We start from the raw sequence: 27,438 nt of genomic DNA on the forward strand, positions 1-27,438 counted from the left end.
TTTTGAGTTAATCTCGTCAAAGTTAGCAGTCAGATTCCTCTCACCAAATTTATTAAGCAATGACACCATTGAAAGCCACTCGTTTCTCCGCTCAACGACAAGCTACCACCACCGCTGAAGCACCGGGAAATCTTTGCACACCTCCACAAAGAAATGGCGGTCAAACTTAACATCTACTTCTTATGTTCCTCCTCCACCAAATCTCGCACAACCTGTAACTGTTCTGGAGCCCCTAAGTTTCCTCGATTCGTCAATTCTTCTTTACAATTGGACATATGGGCCGAAACCTTTCGTCATCCCAGCGCTACCTCCTGCAGTCACCGACTTTCATTTTTTACACGTTAGTTTTTGTCCACAAGGAGCTCATGAGTTACTGAGCGACATGTTCTAGATGATTCAGCAGCAAGATTCTCAAGCTCTCGTAGACAAATTTACTCAGATAAAAGTGAGCTTGCACAACACTATTCCAATTAACCAAAAATTTTAGGAGGCAACATTTCCAAAGGCTGTCGAGCCAAGAAAAACGTAAAAGAGGTCTAAAAATCCTCGGATCACCGAAGATACAAGTGTCACACTTCTTCTCTTGATCCTAAAGGGAGAGGCAGCCACACTCCCAAAAAGAACCATGGATCGACCAGAAGGGGACGAAAGGAAGAAGGATCCCCCACTCAAATGAGGAAGAAGAACCTGTTGACCATCCACAAACTGGACACTAGAATTCCTAAGTCTCTAGAGAAACCCCTGAAACTAAAGAGTTATAATGGAAACGGGAACACTAACGAGCACGTGGGTGGACAATTAGAGTACTATCACACATGCTAAGACATAAAATTCAAACTTAAGTCCCTTATAAACTGAATCATAGATTCTTGTTTAGAAGTTAGAACTTTGTGAGACTTTCACCACATATTTCACTGCCATGAAGAGACAACCAACAACTTAGGGCAAGAAGGAAACCCTACATGGGTACATCGACTAGTTCATCAAGATCACAATGACCGTCGGAGGATCAGATGAAAGCCTCAAAATGTTGGGTGCAAGGAGGCTCATAACCCGAAAGACTTGTTGAGTAGGGTGCAACCCTACATTAACTATGAGGAGAAACTGTTGGTTAATGGAGGCAACAAGGGACTGAGGAATCTCGGATCTAGTAAAACGTCAGAGAAAGATTTCGAAAAATCTAGAGAGGATCTTGAGCAAAGGCCTCGTTTAGAATTTAACTCCTATATACCTTTGAACACCTCATGAGAGAGGATTTTCACGAAGTGCACTAAAACAGAAATCAAGGAGGTCGGGATAAGAAACTCTTATCCGGTCAAAGAGTTCATATTTTTACAGAGTGCACTAACACAAAATTCATGAAAGTCCAGTACAAGAAAGGGGAAAATCAATACGAGGATGGACATATTTTACATTTCGCACCATCTAACAGTCATCCACATCTCACGATCCATCTAACGGTTATGTATGTCTCATAATCACTCTAACATTTTAATTGTTGACCAACTCTCCTATTTAAAAGAGTTATGGCGCCATTTTCTAGAATAACAAAATTCACATAACAAAAACTAACATTCTTAAGTTACATGCATCATCAATCCAACTATAGTGTATTGAAGAATTGGTTATAAGTAAAATAATAAATTTTCCACTTTAATATTTACTGTCTAATAAAATCCTTTATGAAGGTTGTAATGTTCTTCGAAAGAACGGTATATTGGAATTTAGAAATCAAACAAATTATAGAATAGAAAAAGTCAATTATATCTGCTTCTTCAGTTTCGTAGAAAACCACACACTACTTGTCTTGACTTGTTTACGTTGACTCTTCCTATCTCATCAATCACTCTTCTTTCATTACTATAAAAACCCTCCAACAATTATCTTCACTTCATAACTTCTTTTCAATTTCAAATATCATCTCTTCCTTTCACTTCGCTTACAATTTGAATCAAGAGTTCTTCTACCTTACTGCTCTCATCTCACATATCAGAAGCTTTCCATAACAATGATGGTTAGTTAGTTCTTTACCTTGATTGAAACTACTCTTTTATTTTCTTCATCATAGATAAAACATAATTGGTGAATTTGCTTTTCTTATGTAAAATTTCAAGCCAGAATTTCCAATAGTTTTTTGTTTTAATTATTAGTATTCCATTTTTTCAACTAACTAACAAGTACTTAACTTTTTGTGTTACAGAAAGTTGTGTTAAAGTTGGAGATAAATGAAGACAGAATCAAGCAAAAAGCTATGAAGGCAGTCTCTGGCATTTCAGGAGTTGAGTCAGTTTCAGTGGACATGAAAGACAAGAAATTAACCTTAATAGGAGATATTGATGCAGTAAAAGTAGTTGGTAAGCTAAGGAAGTTTTGTCACGCTGAAATCATTTCTGTTGGGCCAGCTAAAGAGGAAAAGAAAGATGAACCTAAAAAGAAAGAAGATGCTAAGAAGGATTCAACAAAAGAAAATATTGTGATAAATCCTTTCATGTTCTATGGAACACAAGGCTATTATAATCATCAAATGAAACCACAATACAATCCTTATTACGGTGCTGTTAGCGTTGAAGAGGATCCTAATAGTTGTGTTATCATTTAAATTTTTTATATTATATTTGATAAAAAGTTAACAGAAAAGTAATTGTATAGTTGTTTCTTTTTGTCTTGTAAAATTAGTATATTGATTATAATATGAGGCTTGCATGACTATTCTTTTACATTTTCTTTATGTAATAAGAACATTGTTAATCAATATGATGAGACATCGGATTAATCACTAAAATTGTGGTTAATTTTTGTTACATAGATAGCTAATTTTGATATCATCTAAAATTAAGGGATTTAATTATTGATATAACAAAATGAGTTTGTGATTATTACTGAAATGGCATGATAAAGTATATGAGGAAGAAGTGGTTGATATGGTTTACTCTTGAGACTTGTTTAAAATAATTGAAGTTGAACAAGTACTTAGATTCCAACCATGCTTTGAATGATTAATTGCATATGAATAATGACAATATTATACACAACTGTCAATCATGTGCACTCCCTTTTCATAATAATTCAAATTGACTTAAGTTGACTACTTCTCTCTTATATGGTCTTCTATTCTTTTAAAATACATTCAAGTATTGATAAACTTTAATACGAATCCTTGGAGTTTCTGCCCCACCAAAGTACTAGTTTTTCTTTAATTTTTTATGTTCCCATAAAATGAATTCATATTGTTTGTTGAAAACTTCTTACTCATTTGTTTCCAATCCCAAGTAAAACTCATTAACCAACTACTACTATTTTTGTTTTTGTTTTTTCTAATACAAGTAATTGACATTCAAAGCTTGAGAGCTCATCTCATAACTTCAACCTAGACTACTCCTCAATTTCACCATAGAAGTAATTTTTAATTAATAGGGAAAAACGTTTTCTTTCCTATGTTTTGATAAAACTGAAATTAAGCATGGAAGAAATGTAATAGAAATACCATGAAGAAACTATAATTATTTACAATTGTTTCTGACCGTCTCCAAGGCTTAGAAGACGAAGACTCATTTACAAAGCAACAAGTTACTAAACAAGTTACCAAACGCGGACCAAGTGTATCCTTTTCCTACATGTCACCGAAAACCTCTCACGAGAGTATCATGCTAACAACTCGGATTAATCCAATGGATGACTTGCATGCAATTATCAACCATCTCCCGAATTTAGCAAGGGAAGTGAACCACTTGACAAGTATTCAAATTCTTCCTCATTCAAACTTCACTTTTTAATCTCTTACTGATTTGAGCATTGGAGTGCTAACTTTGTAGGTCATCCTTCTCCCCACCGCATCAGAAGTTACGAACCACCATAGCAGACAGTGAACCCCGTCTTTCTAGTCTCTACAAAAATTGACTTCTAATTCCAAATAATTCTCCCCGATCTAACTTCTCCAGATTCTCCAGATTCTCCAGATCTCCTTCGATTGAACCAAAAATTCCCATTTTCTAATCAATTATGTCAATTTCATATTCAAAATCTTCTATATCAGATCACTCGATGATATTAGCTTCCAATGTTACTATCTCTGCCATCTTATGACAAAAATGTTGTTGCCGCCGAAGCTGCTAGGAATTCTCTGTTTCTTCTTTAAGGTAAGGACAACCAAATCCTGACAATTGTTCCATCCATTCCCAGCCGCAAAATTTTGTCCGACCTAAAGCATATCAAGGAGTGTTTCAACCTACTTCATTCCCTGGATCAACACTGCAGTTTCACCTAGAAAAACCTTAACTCATACCTGTGTTACCGCCTACAATGCTCGAACAAGAAACACTCCCTAACTTTTCAACTTTTATTAATTAATCTTGGCTTTTAGGGAGTCAACGAGTTATTGAACAGAGTCTACAAAATGGTTCATCATCAGAATCCGAATGGGACTGACGATAAAAATCAAATATTAAAATACCCGGTTAAACCGACACTGACGATAAAAAAAGCGATTGCAAACTATACCGAAAAAATAAAGCGAGCATACAAACGTGGTCTACGCGAAACGTAGATCCATAAAGCAGACAATTAAAGATCAAAACTCGAAATATTTTGCTTTCTAGTTTTCGTACAGGGTCAAATCGTTTTTTACCCGTCTACCTGTAGAACCAAATTTTTTCTGAAGACGGTAAAATAATTCAAAAAGACGCTTGAGGCGCTAAAAATGCATGAAATGCAATGAAATGCGATTTTCGGTTATTTTTTACTTTAAAAAGATGCAAAGGCAAATTTGTAAATGAGGTGAGATCTTAGGGTCAAAAATTGGGGTATGACACTAATGGAAGGGGGTCATCATCACTGCAAAAAATATAGAAAAAACAATTGAGAATAAATTAGTAAACAATGTAAAGGGGAAGTAGGTCAAGAGATCATCTTACATAAAAATTTCAATAGTGTGGGAAGGTCTCCCTTAAGCCTAATAAGGTATTGCATCCCTATAATGGAAAACCACTTAAATATATTGATTGCCTCCTTCTCCATCTCACTAATCTTGGTCGGGTCATAGCCCATTATAGCAAAGAATCGCCTGTCTTGTATAAAGGGAACCTATGAGTCCATCCACTTTGCATATAATCTCGAGACATTAGGTATTACATCTGACTCATACAAATGTGTCTACCCAATGTTTGTAGTTAGACGTGTAATGGGATAGAAGAGCTTGCCCATGGATGGTACTAATAAAAACCAACCCACCCATGTTAACCCTTTTGGTCTCGTAGAATAAAAAATGTACTCGATATAGGGTAATGTTGAGACTCTAGCGTAACATTTTGAAACCTCACATAAACACCTAACTATTCAGATGTAGCTAGGATGGGGCAACATTAATAATCTTCAAGATCTAGGAATGCAGGATGGTGAAAGAGATACCTACTCTAAAATCTTCTATCACGTCAGCTTAAAAATAAAAATTCTTGCCCTCCACCCTTTGAGGTTGTCACATGAAAATCTTCTCACACGACAAACACGATTCCAAATCACACCAACCTTTTTTTTGGTGTTGGACAACTCAATATCTAACCAGAAATTTTAAGTGTATTATTCTTTAAGATATATCAAATCAATATGCATGAAATCTTCACAAAAGGAGCCCAAATTAGAAACTACGAACGCCATGATATATTTAGCCATACATGAGGAAGAAGACACTAATTTTGTGTACATATCACTAGGCGATTCGAAATCTGAATTATTGACAACACTGAAACACATCACATATTTGACTCGATTTGCAAATGTTTTTATCTTAGTTTTGTTATTATTGGTAGTGCTATGCCGGTGTTTTGTTTGTTTTCCAAGTATTTGACCTTAGGAAAGGCTTACACGAAGAAACGAAGCAAACTGGACATAAAACGAAGGAAAATGAGTAATTTGCACTAAAGGCGCTCATGATGGCGTTCGCTATGGAGAAAGCCAAGAGCCGAGCGACCTATTCCAACCACTAATGATCAGGAAGAATTAGTCTTCCCCATTTTTAGAGCATGGCGTTCGCCACCCTTTGATTTTTCCAAGCGTGGAGAAAGTGGACCTGGACTTGGTCTCCACTTTTTCCACTCGTCCCTATATTTTCTCACACGTTTTCAGCAACCGCCAAGGCATATTCTAGGGTTTCTATGCATTATAAATAGCAGTTACTTTTCACGTTTTGATTCATCCAAACTTAGTGCAACTTAGGCATAAATTTAGATTAAAAAAGGCTTTAATTCTCCACACTGGAGGATTATCTCATGTTGTTGTCGGGTTTGGAGCACTTTTATTTTGAAGCAATTTATCTTCCCGCATTTACATTCAGAGAAGTTTATTTCCTAGATTTACTTTCAGTCGAATTTTATTTCCATTGTGCCAAATTCAAGCCTCCGTTTAGAGCAGGTTCTTATTTAATTCAGTATTATTTATATTCTATTTTCTTTACTTTATTTTGCACGCTTATTCAATCACACGTTCTTATTTATCAGCATGTTTAATTCTGTCTTTCAAACAAAAACTTTTACTTTTATCGCAATTGTGTCCAACTAATTTCTTAATTGCTAGAATGTGAGGACCGTTGATTTGACGGTACTCTTTATGTTGTTTCTTTAGGATTGCAATTGAGGCTGTTTTGATTTTAATACAATTTTTCTGAACTTAATTCTATCGGTTACTACAAAACTAGAACCGTGAATTTATCGGGTAAGATCGAAAGTCGTCCGATACTAAAGACTAAAATTGGTTTGTTTTGGTTAATAAATACCGCGAAAGCACTTTGTTAACTAATTAGGAAAACTTAATATTTCTAGAAAGTGATTTTGAAACTATTGGCGGACGCGTTTATAGGTTTAGGATCGAGTTATCCGAGCAAATCCCGAAAACCCTTTTAAGTTAAACTTTCCTGTCAAAACTACTTTTCAACTAAGTAAAAGACTTAATTTCTTAAAAAAAGATTTACTACTTTAACGCAGTACGTAACTGTGGAACGTGACAACCTGTTAGCTGGAGATTTCGATTGAAGAATATGTTTCTTGAAGAATTAGAGTTCGAAGAATAAAATGACTTTCGATGGCTATTCTTGAGAATAAATGGCTTTTTCAAGGCCATTTCCGAGGATGTTATTTATGATGAAGATGATTGAAATCAAAGCTAAATCGAGATAGATTGTCTTTGAGACTTAAGCGTTTTTCGAAATACAAGAGTACTGAAGCTTAGAGTATTTCGTTGCATTCTCATTAAAGATCACGTTGCCACTAATCGAAAGAGGATTCAGGCGGGAGGATTTGAATTTCGAAATATTCTGTGTAACCGAACAAGGACAGATGGCGCCCCAGGAATTCGAAACGCATGCATGTGAGCAACGTGGCATTTCGTTAGCGTAGGACCGTTAGGGTCGAATTAGTATAAATAAGGGTCTTAGTATCAGGATCCAGGGTGTTCATTTTGTACAAATCACTCACAAATCACTCAAGTATCAAGTGTTAATAGAAAGAGTTCGCTGAGAAATGTACGTATGACACCACTCTTTTAATATGTTTGTATTTGTATTTACAGAATCAAAGTCTCTTTAAATTTCCTTTACTTTTCGCCCAGTCTTTCCTTCAATTCCAGTTTTCTTTTCGATAAGTCTTTACATTATTGCACTTTATATTTCTGTACTTTACGTTTATGAAAATTACATTCCTTTATCTTCTCGTCAAAGTTTTACTTACATTTATAACCAGTTTATGTTTCAGTTGTGTACATTCTTTGTTAGTTTATTTCGCAAGTTGTTTACATGTCCATACTATAACCAAGTTTCGAAGCAAAAGACCAACAAATATGAACCAAATTATCTCGAAAGACAACTATTTGACTATGTCCTATGATTAATCTAGTCGATCCTGCGAGTAACCAAAGTATATTTATAGTTTGGAGGACTAGCGGTTGTTTACCGGAAATCACCGTAAACACAACCACAATAAAGATTAGAGAGTAAAATTCAGTTTTGAATACGCGAGAGCGACAGTAAGTAATCCTAAAAGTTATTATTTATTTTGTTCTGCTTATTTCAAACCTTCTAACGATATCCTTAGATAAGCACCGTAAAAATAGAAAATGATAGATTGACCATTAGGTCTCTGTGGGTTCGACAATCTTTTATATTACCCTGATAGGCTCTGTATACTTGCGGATTCACGTGATCAACTATCATTATATGAGCTCTCATAACTATCCAAGAGCTCAATTTCTACGAACATCCAATCTACTCTCTCTGTACCGTGTTTGAGGGGATGTGAACATGTCCAAATTCTTGATGTACCTTAAGAAAACACTTCACCCTTATACGATTCATGATTGAGGGGCTTGTATATGTTCAGTTTTTTTAGACGAGTTCTAAAGTGGGCATGAGTCAACTTAGACCAATGAAGTCCACTCAAATTAATGACCCACCCAAAAAAAGACATGGGAGATGAAATAGCTATTGGACCATATTGATTATGTCAACCCAAATCTAGCATATATAAATATTTGATTGAGATATGATTATGAACACATTTATGGACGATAGAGGATACCATGATCTAGGATTGTAAACAATCAAGCCTAATTAATTCCTAATAACCATTAAGTGGTCATATGAATCTGGAGCAATCACATAAAATTGCATCTGACGAACTTTTGTGAAGTCAAACCTATTATACAAGAGGAAGAAGACAAGAAAAACAAATATACACAATTCACAAGAGAATTTGATTCTGCCTTTTTTTTCTTTTGTGTGTCTTTGAGGATTAGTGAGGACTAGTTTTACATACCTTTTAATTTGGATCTATCAACATGACATAGATGATAAGACTATTTTATATGCATGTTCATTTGTATAGTATAGCTTCCACACTAAATTATAATTACAATTTTAATATTTTGCATATTAGCAGCTGAAGATTATGAAGAAAAATAACTCATGCCACATGTTTGACCTGCTTGTTATATGAGGTTCCATGTAGATTAGCGTGGATTATCACACATGTGATCACGTACTCTCTTAGTTAGTTACAGTTAGTTGTATATAGTTGATGCTTTGTAACTAACTTGCTTATTCATTGAATCTTGAACACTACTTTGCACTCTTTTCCTCTTGTGATTTTCTCTTCTCTTTCTTCGTGCAAACTGTGTTACATTCTTCTCCATCTACAATGGAGGTTTGCACTTGCTTAGATGGTATCAGAGCAGGTTAATCCTGTTCTGTTTCCGCTGCAATCGTCACGCAAGCTTCAGTCCTTGCTCCTTCTTGTTCCATCATTCGATTTGCATCGATTGATTTGTTCGTTGTTCTTGATTCTTTGATTCGCCATTGTCACCATCGCGATGGCTAGGAAAAAGAGTAGCAATAATCAAATGCAGGATCAACTTGATCCATATTACATCCATCCTTCTGAAAATCCTTCAACGGTGGTTGTTACTCCAGCTTTATCAGGAGAAAACTACCATGCTTGGTCTATGAAGATGAGGAGAGCCCTAGCAATGAAGAATAAGTTTCAGTTTGTTGATGGATCGATCGAGATTCCTGATAGCAGTGATCTCAATTACGTTGCATGGCAAAGATGCAACAATCTTGTTCACACGTGGATTGTTAATTCAATAACACCTTCTATCGCTCAAAGTGTGGTGTTCATTGAAAACGTTGTAGACGTGTGGAACGATCTTAAGGATCGATTTATGAGAGGTGATAAGATTCGTGTTGCACAATTGTACCAAGAGATTTCTAATCTGAAGCAAGGAAGCAAAAAGAACTCTGATTACTTCACAGAATTGAGAAGCTTATGGGAGGAGCTGGATCAATATAGGCCAATGCCTAATTGCACGTGCCCTGTGACCTGTGCATGCGTTGCCATGAGGAATAGTAGGAGTTTTAGAGCTGAAGATCGCATCATACAGTTCTTAATTGGTCTGAATGAAGAGTTTCATGGAGTAGTTTCTCAAGTGCTGCTCATGGATCCTCTACCACAAATAAATAAAGTGTTTTCCATGGTGCTTCAACAAGAGAGAAAGATATGTGGAGCAGGAGTTACATTGACTGGGAACATTGAAGATGGCACTGGAATGGTTAATGCAGTTGACAGTTCCAAACAAGCTGGAAAAGGAAGAGGTAATGGTGGATCAGGCAGAGGATCAAATAGTGGAATTGGCAATGGTAGAGGTAGAGGTAACTTCAAAGTGTGCACTCACTGTGGGAAAAGTGGACATATAATTGACAATTGCTACAAGAAGCATGGATATCCTCCAAATTTTGGCCGAGGAACCTCAGTACACATCAATCAAGTTGAAGCAAATGGCACTGCAGGAGCTGGTTCTTCCAATGAGGATGGCAACATGACTTTAACAAAAGAACAATACAACAATTTGATGATGCTTCTTGAAAAGAATACACCTTCAGCCTCAGTGAATATGGCAAAGGGAGGTAAACCTTACATTGCTAGTTTCAATGCTATTAGTGGTATTAGATGGATATTGGATACAGGAGCAACACACCATATTTGTAACAATCTGACTTGGTTTTCCAAACATAGTAAGATTGAGCCTATTATAGTGAATCTTCCAAATGGAAGTTCTATAACAACATCTATTTGTGGAGACATTAAAATCTCTGAAGATCTTATCATAAGAGGAGTTCTTTTTTTGCCTAAGTTTGAAGTGAATTTGATTTCTGTTTCGAAGCTTTGTAAAGAGCAAGACTGCACTTTGTTTTTTGAAACTAATAGGTGCATTATACAGGCAAAGAGGGATTTGAAGAAGATTGGTTCAGCTAATGAGCTAGATGGATTATACTACTTGGGATTGGAGATGGATCACAATCATGGCAGCAGCAAAGAAGGATTTGTATCGAGCACTTTCACAGGCAAAAGACATGTAGACACTGCACCTGCCATCCTTTGGCATTTGAGATTAGGGCATCTATCTCATGATAGAATGCAATGTATTAGCACAAAGTATAGCTATATTCCTAGTAGTATTCATAAAGCCTGTGATGTATGTCAACAAGCTAGACAAAAACATTTACCTTTTGCTATTAGCAATAACAATGCCTGTAATGTTTTTGATCTAATTCATATTGATGTTTGGGGCCCTTTCAGTACTGCTTCTATCCATGGTTTTAAGTACTTTCTTACTATATTGGATGATCATAGTAGGCATGTCTGGGTTGTGATGTTAAAATCCAAAGCTGAAGTTGGGACAAGAATAATGGAGTATGTTAACATGGTTGAAACTCAATTCAGCAAAAAGATCAAGGTGATTAGGAGTGACAATGGTCCTGAACTAATGTTGCCAAAGTTTTATGCATCAAAAGGAATAGTGCATCAAAGATGCTGTGTGTACACACCTCAGCAAAATGGAAGAGTTGAGAGGCGACATCAGCATATTCTTAACATAAGTCGTGCCCTTATGTTCCAATCAAACTTGCCAAAACAGTTCTGGTCATATGCAGTTGTTCATGCAGTGTATCTCATGAACAGAATTCCAACAAAATTACTGAGTAACAAATCCTCCTTTGAACTTCTATATGGGACTGTTCCTGATCTGAGCACCTTGAGAGTTTTTGGCTGCCTCAGTTATGCCTCTACACTTCCAAACAATAGGCATAAATTTGATTCAAGGGCAAGGAAATGCGTTTTCTTGGGATTCAAGGCAGGTATGAAAGGTTTCACTCTTCTAGACATTGGCACACATGATATCTTTGTATCTAGGAATGTTACGTTTTTTGATATGACATTCCCTTTTCTTGAGTCATCTGAGTCCCATATTCATACAAACATATATCTTGATAACTCATTGGGTAGTAGCAGCAATAGAGAGTCCATTAGAGTCACTTCACCTGATTCAATTCCAGTATCCACATCTGGTTCCATTCCTGTAATAATTCCAGATTCAGCTGATGACTCCCTTGTTGTTTCTGACCATATTACCTCAGACATTCCCATAATACCTGATTCTGAGACTGCCCCTCATGTCTTGCCCGATACTTCCTCTGAACCTGTTTCTCATAATTTGCCCGATGCTTCTTTTTCATCCAATAATCTTAATCCCATTGAGTCTACTAGAAAGTCTAGCAGAACTACAAAAACACCTTCACATCTTAGGGATTATGTGTGTGACTCCAATAATGTCCAGTGTCATTATCCCATTGAAGAGTGCCTTTCTTATTCTAACATTTCACCTAAGCATCAAGCTTATATTATGTCTCTTTCATCTGATACTGAACCTCCGAATTACTTGGCTGCTTCCAAAGATCCTAGGTGGGTTCAGGCAATGCACAAAGAGATTGAAGCCCTTAACAACAATCATACATGGAAATTTGTAGATCTCCCTCAAGATGCCTCTACAATTGGGAGCAAATGGGTCTATAAAGTTAAGAGGCATGCTGATGGTACAATTGAACGTTTCAAAGCACGACTTGTAGCTCAAGGGTTCAATCAAACTGAAGGTTTGGATTACCTTGAAACCTTCTCTCCAGTTGCTAAAATGACTACAGTCAGAGTTCTTTTGGCCCTAGCTGCTATACATGGTTGGCATCTACACCAATTAGATGTCAACAATGCGTTCTTGCATGGAGACTTACACGAATCCGTCTATATGCGTGTCCCACAAGGTGTTATGCCTCCAAAGCCTGGCCAAGTATGCAAGCTGACCAAGTCTCTTTATGGATTGAAGCAGGCAAGTAGGCAGTGGTTTGAGAAGCTCACCACTTTTCTTATGGCACAAGGTTTTAAACATGCAGCAGCTGACCATACGCTTTTTATAAAATCCTGCCCTACTTCTTTCACTGCACTGCTTGTTTACGTAGATGATATCATCCTAGCTGGCACTTCTTTGGACACTTTCAAAGATTTAAAACAAGCTTTGCACAGCACCTTTTGCATTAAAGACCTGGGGAGTTTAAAATTCTTCTTAGGGCTCGAGGTTGCTCGTTCATCTTCAGGTATTACCCTTTGTCAGCGAAAATATTGTTTGGATCTCCTTCAAGATGCTGGTCTTACAGGGTGTAAACCTGTTTCTACTCCTTTAGATGCCTCTGTACGTCTTCACCAAGACAAGGGTTCTACTTTTTCAGACATCACGGCATATCGCAGGCTTGTTGGTCGTTTGATTTACCTCACCACAACACGTCCAGATATTGCATTTGCCACCCAACAACTTAGCCAATTCATGAGTGCTCCTACTGAGACACATTATCGAGCAGCTTTACGGGTTCTTCGATACCTTAAACGCTCACCTGCACGTGGTGTGTTCCTCTCTTCTTCCTCTCCTTTACAAATCCTTGGCTTCAGCGATGCTGACTGGGGCGGATGCATTGAAACGCGTAGGTCTATTTCTGGATATTTCTTCTTCATTGGCAATTCGTTGGTCTCTTGGAAATCAAAGAAGCAACCCACCGTTAGCTGCTCCTCCACTGAAGCTGAGTATCGTGCACTTGCATCTGCCACCCGAGAGCTTCAGTGGATGTGCTTCTTACTACATGATCTTCTCCAACATCCATCTCGTCTTCCCGTTCTATACTGCGACAACCAAAGCGCCATACAAATCTCTTCTAATCCTGTGTTCCATGAACGTACAAAACATCTTGACATTGATTGTCATTTGGTCCGTGAGAAACTTCTAGCTGGAGTTATGCGTTTACTTCCCGTTCGTTCTTCAGACCAAGCTGCAGACATGTTTACTAAGGCACTTGGTCCCCGACCTTTCCATGACTGCATGAGCAAGCTTGGCTTGGTTGATATCTACCAACCTCATGCTTGTGGGGGGGTATTAGCAGCTGAAGATTATGAAGAAAAATAACTCATGCCACATGTTTGACCTGCTTGTTATATGAGGTTCCATGTAGATTAGCGTGGATTATCACACATGTGATCACGTACTCTCTTAGTTAGTTACAGTTAGTTGTATATAGTTGATGCTTTGTAACTAACTTGCTTATTCATTGAATCTTGAACACTACTTTGCACTCTTTTCCTCTTGTGATTTTCTCTTCTCTTTCTTCGTGCAAACTGTGTTACATTCTTCTCCATCTACAATGGAGGTTTGCACTTGCTTAGATTGCATAAATTAATTATTAAATTAATTACAACATTAACCACCAGCAAATAGTAAAATGCAAATGGATGTATTCATATTCATTTGATGGATGTACTTGTATGAATGCTCTCTTAAGGATTAATCCAGCTTAGTTGTACCTTAGAACTGGTCATAATTAAAATAGTAAATTTCCCACTTTAATTTTCAACTTCTAATGTCCTTTTATTTAGGTTGCCGTGTTCCACGAAGGAATGGTATATTGGAATTTGGAAATCAAACAAATTATAGATTAGAAAAAGTCCTTCAAGTCTGCTGCTTAAGTTTCGAAGAAGACCACACACTACTCTCTTGACTTGTTTTCATTGACCCTTCCTATCTCATCAATCACTCTTCTTTCAATACTATAAAAATCCTCAAACAATCATCTTCACTTCATAACTTCATTTCAATTTGAAAATTTACATCTTCCCTGAATCTCTATATTCTATTACAATTTGCATCAAGTGTTCTTCTACCTTATACCTCTTATCTCACATATCACAAGCTTCCATAACAATGATGGTAAGTTCTTATCCTTATTTTCTTCATCATTATTCCAATTTTTCAATCTGTGCTTTATTTTTTGTTAATTTCATGCACGTTGTACTATAAATTATAAGAAAGTGAGTGTTCAATCCTAACAACTTGTTGAACTTTTGTGTTACAGAAAGTAGTGTTAAAGTTGGAAATAAATGAAGACAGAATAAAGCAAAAAGCTATGAAGGCAGTCTCTGGCCTTTCAGGGGTTGAATCAGTTTCAGTGGACATGAAAGACAAGAAATTAACCTTAATAGGAGATATTGATCCAGTACGAGTAGTTGGTAAGCTAAGGAAGTTTTGTCATGCTGAAATCATTTCAGTTGGACCTGCTAAAGAAGAAAAGAAAGATGAAGCTAAAAAGAAGGAAGATGCTAAGAAAGATCCAGCAAAAGAAAATATTGTGATTAATCCTTTCATGTTTCATGGAACACATGCTTACTATAGTCATCAGATGAAACCACAATATAATCCTTATTACGGTGCTGTTAGCGTTGAAGAGGATCCTAATAGCTGTGTTATCATCTAAATTTTGTCTATTATATTTGATAAAAAGTTAATCTGAAAAGTTATTGTATATTTGCTTTCTATTTGTTTTGTAAGTGTAGTATATAGCATTGATTATAATATGAAGCTTGCAAGACTATTCCTTTACATTTTCTTTATGTAATAAGAACATTCTTAATCAATATGATGAGACATCGGATTAATCACTAAAATTGTGGTTTATTTTTGTTACATAGATAACTAATTTTGATATCATTTCAAATTAAGGGATTTAATTAATGATATAACAAAATGAGTTTGTGATTATTACTGATATGGCATGATAAAGTATAAGTGGAAGAAATGGTTTATATGGTTTACTCTTGAGACTAATGTTCAAAATAATTGAAGTTGAACGAGTACTTAGGTCCCAAGAAAGCTTTGAATGATTAATTTCATATGAATAATGACAATATTATACACACAGCTGTCAATCATGTGCAGTCCCTTTCCATAATAATTCTAATTGACTTAAGTTGACTGCTTCTCTTATATGGTCTTCTATTCCTTTAAAATATATTCAACATCAATGAATGGAAGTACTAGTTTTTCTTTAATTTTTTATGTTCCAATAAAATGAATTCAAATTGTTTGTTGAAAACTTCTCACTCATTAACCAACTAATTTTTTTTGTTCTTGTTTTACTAGTACAAGTTGAAGTAATTGACATTCAAAGCTTGAGATCTCATCTTATAACGTCAACCTAGGCTTCTCCTCAATTTCACCATAGAAATCATTTTTAATAGGGAAAAACGTTTTTTTTTCTTTCTACATTTTGATAAAACTGAAATTAAGCATGATAGAAATGTAATAGGAAGACCATGATTGAGATGAAGAAACTATAATTATTCACAATTGTTTCGAACCGTTCCAAGACTTAGAAGACGAAGACTCAATTATAAATTAACAAGTTACTAAACGCGGACGTGTATCCTTTTCCACGAGTCACGAATAACCTCTCATGAGAGTAGCATGCTAACAACTTGATTAATCCAAAGAATGACTTGCATGTAATTATCAACCATCTCGTGAATTTAACAAGGGAAGTGAACCACTTAAAATGTATTCAAATTCAATCTCATTCAAACTTCACTTTTCAATCTTTTACTGACTTGAGCATTGGAGTGCTAAACTTGTAGGTCATCCGCCATCCTCCTCCCCACCGCATCAGAAGCTACGAACCACCAGAGTAGACCGTGAACCCTCTCTTTCTAGTCATCTCCAGTTCCAGTACGAAACATTGACACCCTCTATGAAAAATTGACTTCTGATTCCTACGATTCTCCACGATCTAACTTCTACAAATTCTACCGAATCTCCTACGATAGAAATCTAGATCTCCTTCGATTAAACCACAAATTTCCATTTTCTAATCAATTCTGTCAGTTTTATATTCAAACTCTCCTACATCAGATCACTCGATGATAGTAGCTTCCAATGTTACTAGCTCTGACAAAATGTTGTTGCCGACGAAGCTACTAGGAATTTTCTGCTTCTTCTTCAAGGGAATGACAACCAAATCCTGAAAATTGTCCCATCCATTCCCAGCCGCAAAATTTTTTCCGACCTAAAGCATATCAAAGAGTGTTTCAACCTACTTCATTCCATGGATCTACACTGCAGTTTCACCTAGACAAACCTTCACTCAGACCTCTGCTACCGCCTTCAATGCTCGAACAAGAAACACTTCCCAACTTTAAACTTTTATTAGTTAATCTGGACATTGAAGGAGCCGAAGATTTATTGAACAGAGTCTACCAAATGGTTCATCATCAGAACCAGAATGGGACTATGAAGCTTCAGAGTATCAAGCATAAACTCAGTAGGACAATTAATTCCTTAAGAGTATCCATCAAAACATTAGTAGGACTGTGAAGCCCTCTCAGGTATCCATCAAAATCTTAGTAGAACTCTGCAGTCCTTCGGAGGTATCCATCAAAACCTTAGTAGGATTATGATGCCCTCCGGGCTATTTATTTGAATCATAGTAGGACTCTGAAGCCCTCTTGGGTATTTATCAGAACCTTAGCAGGACTCTGAAATCCTTCGGGGAATCCATCAAAACCTTAGCAGGACTCTGAAGTCCCCTAGAGTTTCCATCATAACCCTAGTATGACTCTGAAGTCCCTTAGGAAATCCTTCAGAACCCTAGTGGAACTATGAAGCCAAAAGGCATATATGAAAGAACCTTCCAAGGACTTCTATGCTTATGGGTGAGACCTTATACACATGTGAAATTCAAACCAAATTATAAGTAAAATTCTAGTAAAATTCAAGATCCAGTTCAACAAAATCATAAAAAAAAGTTTAAATAAAACAAAATTCATTAAATAGTGGAAGGAATACAAAAGGCCCTAACAAGGGATGTGAGATTAGTAGAATAAATTACAAAATATTTATAAAAAATGGAAACTAACATCCTAGAAGAGGGTACATTTTTGGGCGAAACCTCTATTGAGAAAGTGTCTGCCTCGCTACCACCCTCACTAATGGGAGTTGTTTCCTTGGGAGAGATGGTGGTCTCTATCTCTTTTTCCATCGATTACTTCCAACAGAAGTCCATCCACTCCCACCTTGAAATAATCCATCTCATTGAGAACAAGTCCGACGTACAAATATTTGTTGGGATTTAAGAGGGGTTTTTCAAATTTTTTATCCTCTTAGCGGAACAATATAGATGAACGGATCTAATCCGATGAACGGATCTTGATTAAATCATTAATCACAGACCAAATACCGATAAGGGTTCAAGAACTACCTCTTGAAGTGTGCTTTATCTTTTGATCACGAACGACAGAAGATACCGGCGTCTCGACGTAGTCCACGTGAGTGCAAAGTGGAAGGCGGTGCTAGCCGTTCTTGCTTTGAGAAAATTGACAATTAGCTTTATTAGAGGAAAGAGCTCATATATTTATAGAGAGCTTCTAAAACCCTAATGCTCTTATTTTGGACTTCTTCAAAATAAGCCCAATCTTATTTAATTAAACTATTTAATTAAATAAATATTATTTATATTTATTTACACTCTTTTAATAAAATAAAATAAATATTAATTAAATTAAATCATATTTAATTTAATCACATGTCAATCCTCATTTATTAAATCATATTAAATTAAACTGTCCATTCCACGATAAGCACCATATGCGTGTCACCTTGTAGGTTCTCGTAACGTTGGCAATGATATTAACTCACCTATTTAATATTATAAAAGGTGAGCGGTATCTAGCAACACGTCACTGCTACCCAAGTGACGAGAATGTCGTGTGATCTGATATAACCTTTATGTGATAATGATCATGTGTATAATTACCCTTTTGCCCTTATATATATATTAAACACAAGGCATAGAATGTGTCACCCTTGTATAGTCCAGTATTTTATTCCTTGATCCCCGGGTATACTTGATAACAATAAAAAAGTCCAATATCTGATATCAACTTATTTGAGCCCGGCCATGCATTTTACAGTCATACTCTATCAATGGGACCACAGATATTACTCCCGTATATGTAGGAGGGGTAAATCCCATCTAGGTCACTCATGTCCCTCAGCATGATTTGTAAAGTACCCATCAACCATCCTATTACGGACAACGTTTGATTGACAATAAAGTACCCAACTTCACATCTAGGGTCCATAGTGGTTTCAGGTCGAAGGGTGGTATACACCACTATCACTATGAGAATAACTTATGACACTTACATAAAAAACTATATAGTAGTCTCATGGTGGGTCAATCCAGTATAAATATTACTCCTAATATTTATACCTACGTGAAGACTTGATATCTCATATCCATGACTTGTGAGACACAGTCGTCAGTCTACTCACATAATAGTCTGTATGCATTATTGTTGTCATATTTGACAGTAAAGCTTAACTACAGATACTTTAAGAATAACGTCCTTATGTTTAATGAGGTCTCACGATTAAGTCACACTTAATATGCCATTAAATAGACTAATTATTCTAAGGACTTTATTATGTCATATACAAATAACATAATAAATATAATGCCAAATAAGTATATATATTAACATACAATATATATCAAGGTCATGATTCAAAAACCATATACAGCCAATATTGTTTGTTTATTAGGGCTTACTCCAACAACATACCCACTCCCTTGCCTTTTCAATCTCTTTTCCTCAGAAACGAGGTCATCCATGCGGACCTCTTCAAGGTCCACCTTGGGACTACTAACTGAGATTCGACTTTAGCACGTTTATTACTTTTAGTCTAAAGATTCTCCTTGAGAGTTTCATTTTATTCCAATAACTTATCCTTCTCTTTTTTTCTGGCCTTTCAAGCGACAAGCATGGCCCTAGATATCTCCCTCTAAAGAGAAGCAATCCTCTCATTAGAAGAAGTTAGCATTGTTTGACCAAGTTTATATCCTTCTTGCACCCTTTTGATTTCAACTTTCAAGTCACGGTCTTTATTTTACGAAGCATCACAGTCTTCTAATAGGGCCCAACCCAAGACACCGCTCCTTAGTAGGAAAGTTTTGAGTAGATAGAAATACTTCTAAAAGCCTAACAACTTCCCCCTATCCACATCACCAATGGCATAAAGGTGATCATTGGTTAATGCCATCTCATTCAATCTCCTATCCCTAAAATTAAACCTTTTTTAACCAGGAACGATAGAAGATCCACCTTTTAAATAGCCATTACCACCACCTTAAATAAAGTTTCCCATCTTCTGATCTATGGAGGTAAAGAAATCCACATCAGTAGGCCATTTACCATGATTCACCCTATTCTTCTTACCATGAAGTGACATGGTATTCTCATAATGAGATGGCAAGACAATGGAAATAGGAACAACCTTAACGACTTTCCCCTTTGTGGCCAAGTTCCTTTTCATGGGCATTGAAGCCGAAGGGATCCCTCTGATGAAACAGGTCCACCTCACAGTGGAAAACTTCAACCTTCATCATCGTCACTTTTCTCTCAGTTAATGAAAGGGGTCATCATCACTACAAAAAATATGGAAAAAAACAATTAAGAATAAATTAGTAAATAATGTAAAAGGGAATTAGGTCAATGATAAGTGCCAAAATATCGTTATTTTGAGTGTATAATTATGGCACTTATCGATTCAATTCTTTTGGTTTTTGTAATAAAAGCCCAACTTTTGTGTAAATATTCGTATTCTTGAGTTTTTATTCATTTTGTGTACCGTTTGATAGTTTTTCCTTTTTTATAGGTATTTATGCATATCGGAGCCTCGAGAAATAATGTGTCGAAGGCACGACTTTGATTTCGCAGTTTTGGAGCAATAAAAAGAAAATCATGCAAAAGCTCGCTTAGCCACCTTCAAGCGCGCTTCCATAGGCTCAAAATAAGGATGAGAATAATCATCAATTTGGTTTCCATTTTATCATTGTTAGATATAGCATTGAATAAGCTTTCCAACATTTCGAACCAGGCGTAATTCGGAGTTACGGTTCTCAAGTTATGGCAAAAATGGAATTTGATTTTTTCTGCTACTCGCTAAGCGAGATTGCCTGAGACAACAACTCGTTAAAAGGGGAAAAAATCAAATTTTTTAGGTTATGTTTTGGGGTATTTGTTCCCAACTCATCAAATTATAATTTTTAGGTTAGATTAGGTTAGAAAATAACTATGGAGCTTGCATTTGGATGATGGGACATGGATTGCTCATTAATTGGAGCTGACAAACTAGGAGATTTTTGGTTCATTTATCTTCATCTTTGTGTTTTCTCTTATAGTTGGGTTTTGTGTATGTATTTACTTTGAACTCATGTATATTTGTCGCCCATGGCGTTATATAAAAGTTGCTTAAAAACTCTGTGTTTATTGTTGACTTAGATTTTTGCTCTGTGCTCGAGATTTAGGTTGTTTTAGAGATAAACTTCTTGAATCCTTATCTAGGATGATTATCTCTTAGTTTCTGAACTCTAGAGATAGATTTAGAGTTGACCATCACTTGTGTATCCGTTCTTAATGCTTTCGTGTTTGAGTGGCGCGCGAGAGATCGCTGACGCGAGAATACGGATGTTCTCGTGACTTTGCGTTAGAGATAACCTTGGTTTTGAGTTGATCTCGTAGGTGCTCCAGAGATGGACACTGATGTGAGAGATACGTGATAACATTGACGAGTATCGTAGGTTGAGTATAACTGGTCGATACATTTAAGTTTGTAAGAAGTAGATTGTATGCAATGCTTGATAAATCTTATATTTCCTAAGAATGAATTATGTTTATGTTCATATTTACTTTTCCTTTTTTTACACTTTTGTTCATTCAAACCCGATTTCGAAACCATATAAATTGTTGAATGGCATTCTCACCATCTCTGTGAACACGATAAATCCTGGAGTAATATTTCCAAATCTTTTGTTGCTTGCCGATATACAACTTCAACATTCAATAGATCATTTTACACAAAAAGTTCAATAGTGTGGGGAGGTTTCCCTCAATCCTAATAAGGTCTTGCATCCCCATAATGGAAACCACTTAAATATACTGATTGTCTCCCTCTCTGTCTCACTAATCTTGGTTGGGTCATAGACCATTATAGCAAGGGCTTGCTTGTTCGGTACAAAAGGAACCTATGAGTCCATCCACTTAGCACATAATCTGGGGACATCAGGTATTACCTTTGACTTAGACAGATGTGTCTTTCCAATGTTTGTAGTTAGAGGTGTAAGGGGATAGAAGAGCTTGCCCATGGATGGTACTAATGAAAACCAATGCACCCATGTTAACCCTTATTGGTCTCGTAGAATAAAAATATTTCTCGATGTAGGGTAATGTTGAGACCTTAGCATAGCATCTCGAAACCTCACATAAACACACAACTATTCAGATGTAGCTAGGAGGGGGCAACATTAATAATCTTCAAGATCTAGGAATGCAAGATGTTGAAAGGGATACCTACTTTAAAATCTTATATCACCTCAGTGTAAAAATAAAAATTCTCGTCCTCTTTCCCTTGGGGGTGTCACATGAAAATCTTCTCACACGACAAGCACGATTCCCAAATCACACCGACCTCATTTTTAGTGTTGGACAACTCAGGATCTAAGTAGAAAGTTTCAGTCAAGTATTCTTTAAGATATATCAAATCAATATGCATGAAATCTTTACAAAAGGAACATAAATTAGAAATTGTGAACGCCATGATAGATTTAGCCATACCTGGGGAAGAAGCCACTAATTTTGTGTACATATGACTAGGCGATTCGCAATCTGAAATATCATTATAGGAGCTCTCGTTACTATCGAAACTGCTATATAAGGAAAAGAAGACAAGAAAAACAAATATACACAATTCACAAAAGAATTTGATTCTGACTTTCTTTCTTTTACTTGTCTTTCAAGATTAGTGACGACTACTTTTACATAATTTGTAATTTGAATCTATTCAAATAATCCTATAATCTTTGATATATCAACATGACATAGATAGATGATAATAGAGTTGTTAAAATGGGCTAGCCTGAACGGATCAGCCCGCCAGGCCCGAAAAATTATAGGGCTTGGGCCTTAAAATTAGAACCCATATTTTTCAGGGTCTTTTTAGCCCAGCCCTAAAAAGCGCGCTACCCATATGAATCGTGCCCATTAGGCCCGCATAATTATAAATTTTTAAAAAATATATTAATATTTATATTATCTTACTCCAAAATAACATATTGATTTTTCTCACTTCACTAAATTTTATCTCTATTCTATTTAATCTTTCTCTTTTAAACAACATTTTTTTACCGTATTATATTAGTTTTTCTCTTATAATAAATATTCAAGTATTATTTTATACAATTTAGACATATATTGTATTTAGAAACACATTATAGTATTTATAAGAGATAATATACTATTTAAAAATATATTATGTTTAAAAAAATCATTTTTAATTTTATTTATAATAAATATTATGGAATTTTCATTTTAATTTTTTTTATAAAAAAAAGGTCCATTTAGGGCTGTGAAGCCCGAAGCTCATCTAGGGCCAGACTCGCGTAGTAAATTTCGAGTCCGTATTACATAGACCTTTTTTGGTTCAGTCCTAAAAACCCAGAGTCCGTCAAGACCGGCCCGTTTTTGACAGCTCTAGATGATAAGACTTATTTTATATGCATGTTCATTTGTATAGTATAGCTTCCACATTAAAATATAATTACAATTTCAATATTTTGCATAAAATAATTATTAAATTAATTACAACATTAACCACCACCAAATAGTAAGAGTTATATGTACTCATACTCATTTGATGGATGTACTTGTATTTAGAACTGGTCATAACTAAAATAGTAAATTTCCCACTATAATGTTCACCTTCTAATGTCCTTTTATGTAGGTTGCCATGTTCCACGAAGGAATGGTATTTTGGAATTTGGAGATCAAACAAATTATAGATTAGAAAAAGTCCTTCAAGTCTGCTGCTTAAGTTTCGAAGAAGACCACCCACTACTCTCTTGACTTGTTTTCGTTGACCCTTCATCTCTTATCAACCACTCTTATTTCATTGCTATAAAAAGCCTCAAACAATCATCTTCATTTTATAACTTCTTTTCAATTTTCTATTACAATCTGCATCAAGTGTTCTTCTACCTTATAGCTCTTATCTTACAATGATGGTAAGTTCTTATCCTTAGTTTCTTCATCATTATTCCAATTTTTCAATCTGTGCTTTATTTTTTTGTTAATTTCTTGCACGTTGTGTTATAAATTAAGAAAGTGAGTGTTCAATCCTAACAACTACTTGAACTTTTGTGTTACAGAAAGTTGTATTAAAGTTGGAGATAAATGAAGACAGAATCAAGCAAAAAGCTATGAAGGCAGTCTCTGGCCTTTCAGGAGTTGAGTCAGTTTCAGTGGACATGAAAGACAAAAAATTAACCTTAATTGGAGATATTGATCCAGTAAGAGTAGTGGCTAAGCTAAGAAAGTTTTGTCACGCTGAAATCCTTTCTGTTGGACCAGCTAAAGAAGAAAAGAAAGAAGAACCTAAAAAGAAGGAAGATGTTAAGAAGGATGCAACAAAAGAAACTGTGATTAATCCTTTGATGTTCTATGGAACACAAGCCTATTATAATCATCAAATGAAACCACAATACAACCCTTATTACGGTGCTGTTAGTGTTGAAGAGGATCCTAACAGCTGTGTTATCATTTAAATTTTTTATATTATATTTGATAAAAAGTTAATCTGATAGTTATTGTATTTGTTTATAAAAAAAAAAGAACCATGTTTTGGGCAACTTTACCAACAATACTTGCCTTACAGGGAAAATTAAAAAAGAAAAAAGAAAGAAGAAAGAAACATAGTGCAACAAGAGACAAAACCATTCATTAATGTCGAAATATAGGATTTTCCATCAAGTGCGACATCTCATTAATCTCTAAAAATGTTGTTATCTCGGTTGAAAAAATAGTTAATTTAGATTTTAGATTACTTTCAAAATTGTGAGATTGCAGTTAATTTAATGAATTTTTACCATTAACTGAATTAGCTACTTACTTAACTGAATTAACTGCGAGTTTAATATAGCAATTAACAAGGTGATGCCCATGTAAGAAAAAATGAGTATCTGATTAATTCTGAAATTTATGATAGAGTATAAGAGGAAGAATTGTCTTGCATGGTTTACTCTGGACCAATGTTAAAAATGATTGAACTTGAACAAGTATTGTACATTCCAAAAAGCATTAATTGATTAATTGCAAGTGTATAAGGACAATATTAAAAACACAACTGTCAATCATGTGCAGACCGTTTTCATAATAGTTGGATCAACAAAGTGTCTTATGCTGCTAAGTGACTTAAGTTGACTTCTTCTCCCTCATTCTCAGTGAATCCTATATGGTCTACATTTCATTTTAAATACCTTCAAGCTTAAATAAACTTCACTACACCAATTTTTCTAGCTTTTGCCCCAACAAAGTCAGCATCAATGTAAATTTATATTAGCATAAAAAGTCAGCATCAAGCTTAAAAACTGAACATATTAATGTATTTTATATTAGCATAAAAAGTTAGTATATTAATATAAAATGTTTTATATAATATTTTAAATTTATAAATTCTTAAATTAATTGTGCTATAATATAAAACGTTATATATAAAAATTAATTGTGTTAAATTTTTAATATATATACTTTTATATATGTATATACTTTTAAATTAATTGTGTTATAAATCATTTATAAATATTTTTATAATGATTCTAATATATATTAATTGTGTACAGTTTTTTTATATGTACATTTTGTTAGTATATGTACAGTTTTTTTAATATGTATAGTTTATTTATTTTGTTAGTATATATTATATTATGTACAGTGTTATAATATATAGTTTTTTTATATGTACAGTTTTTTATAATGATTCTAATATATATTATATAAATCATTTTATATGTACAGTTTTTTTTTTAAAAAAAAAATCATTTTATATGTACAGTTTTAATATAAATATATTTTATATAAAAGTATATATATTAATAGTTTATTATGTTTTATATAAAATCATTTTATATAATTAGTTTTTTATGTAACATATATACTAAATTTTTTTATTTTATATGTTAATTAAATTTAAACATTCAGTATATATATAAAAACGTTAATTAAAAACAATATTAAAGTTATAAAAATTTAATTTATAAAAGAATTATCAATTTATAAAAACCAAAAACTTTAAAAGTTCAATTAGAAAGTACATTAATATATAAAGTACATTAATATATTAATGTTTTATAATATATTAATATTTTTTATAATATATAAAGTACATTTTAAATATACATTAACGTTTTTTTATAATATATTAATGTTTTTAATATGTATAATTATTGTTTAGTTTTTTTAATTATTAATATTAACGTTAATCTATATATTTTTTATAAAAATAGTTAAAACGTAAATAATATATATTAAATTGAGTTTGAAACGAAAAAAAATCTATAAGATGTACTAGTTCAGTTGGTGCGAGATGCATCATGGCTTCATGCAAGGACCAGGTTCGATTCCTGGCTGTGGCAAAAATTTGGAATGATTTTTGCTTATTAAACATAGGAAGCAACCACAAGGGATAGGGGCAAAATCAAAACTCAGGCAGGGGGGCATCATATATTTAACCCTTTTTGCTTTAATTTTTTATGATCCAATAAAATGAATTCAAATTGTTTGCTGAAAATTTCTCATTCAATTTTGCTGTTTCAAATCCCATGTACAACCATTAACCAACTACTATCTTTTTTTCTTTTGTTTTTTCTAGTACAAGTTCTTGACATTCAAAGTTTAAGATCTCATGTCATAAATTCCACCTAGGCTTCAGTGAAATTTATGAAAGATGCAATGAAATTACTCCTGATCTCTAGCCTCACCCTCTAAATTAGATTAAATTTCTAGATGCTCGTGTAGACCACTTCATTGAAATATCATTTTAGCATTAACATTGCATGATCTACTTTTTACTAATATGCTAAAGTATTTTCACTAACAAACTTATTATGGGACATTTCTTGCTGACTTGAGGATGCAAGGAATTTACTTTGCTTATGGTTGAGTCATGGCGAGTTTAAGAAAATAGATGAAAAAGAATGCATGGCTTAAAGTTTAGGTGACTTGGGTGTAAGAAAATATGAAAGTAGGGAAGGAAATGAGCAAAGCGATGCATAACGACTAAAAGCCAAATAACCGCAACTCTATGTTCATATGCACGGACGGTGCTACACTATTGCATGCAAAATTTTAAAAATCTCTAACTTTTAAATTTTTCTTTCAAGATCATCTTTTCTACTCCAAATTTATTCTATTTTTTCTCTCATAGTAAATTTAATTTTACCTTAATGACAAAAAAAAGTAAAATATAAATAAAACGATAAAACCTGATTCAAATTGGTTGCCTTCTATCCATCGCTTGTTTAAGGTCATTAGATTGACGTCTCACTTTCCAAGTTAAGGATGATACTCTATGTTAAAGCTTCCATCAACTTTATTTATTTTTACCTTCTCATCTTTTTGGTATGGTTTTGTTTTTATGGCAAGGTGGGTAAAGAACATTTAGTAAATGTGGAAAAGTTTGATTTGGTTCCATTTTCAAATTCTGTCCACAAAAAACATGCCTTTTCGACTTTAAGTCTATATGAATCTTCCCCTAGCCTTTTCACAACTTGTCTTATCATCATTGTCTTCAGTAAGAATGGATAGTTATCCTACCTGATCGTGTAGTACCTTCATCTTCATTGCCAAATGCATCTCTTCTTTAGATTTTTAT

General features: G+C 34.6%; 4 protein-coding genes across 4 annotated transcripts in view; all 4 read left to right on the forward strand.

Annotated features, from left to right (window-relative positions):
• Window positions 1-27,438, forward strand: part of LOC131643591 (heavy metal-associated isoprenylated plant protein 39-like) — a 41,407-nt gene that overhangs the window by 11,016 nt on the left and 2,953 nt on the right. The gene's annotated exons all lie outside the window — the stretch shown is intronic.
• On the forward strand, window positions 1,859-2,719 carry LOC131643590 (heavy metal-associated isoprenylated plant protein 12-like). Its single transcript, XM_058913847.1, has 2 exons — window positions 1,859-2,014; window positions 2,201-2,719. Exons 1-2 carry the CDS (start codon window positions 2,009-2,011, stop codon window positions 2,597-2,599), a joined length of 405 nt encoding a protein of 134 aa, XP_058769830.1. The 5' UTR covers window positions 1,859-2,008; the 3' UTR covers window positions 2,600-2,719.
• On the forward strand, window positions 14,316-15,342 carry LOC131643589 (heavy metal-associated isoprenylated plant protein 39-like). The gene is made up of 2 exons (XM_058913846.1): window positions 14,316-14,613; window positions 14,759-15,342. Exons 1-2 carry the CDS (start codon window positions 14,608-14,610, stop codon window positions 15,155-15,157), a joined length of 405 nt encoding a protein of 134 aa, XP_058769829.1. The 5' UTR covers window positions 14,316-14,607; the 3' UTR covers window positions 15,158-15,342.
• On the forward strand, window positions 23,577-24,991 carry LOC131643592 (heavy metal-associated isoprenylated plant protein 39-like). Its single transcript, XM_058913850.1, has 2 exons — window positions 23,577-23,794; window positions 23,939-24,991. The coding sequence occupies exons 1-2, from the start codon at window positions 23,789-23,791 to the stop codon at window positions 24,332-24,334; spliced, it is 402 nt and encodes a 133-aa protein (XP_058769833.1). The 5' UTR covers window positions 23,577-23,788; the 3' UTR covers window positions 24,335-24,991.

The sequence above is a fragment of the Vicia villosa genome, linkage group LG1, assembly GCF_029867415.1.
Source record: "Vicia villosa cultivar HV-30 ecotype Madison, WI linkage group LG1, Vvil1.0, whole genome shotgun sequence".
Lineage (NCBI taxonomy): Eukaryota > Viridiplantae > Streptophyta > Magnoliopsida > Fabales > Fabaceae > Vicia > Vicia villosa.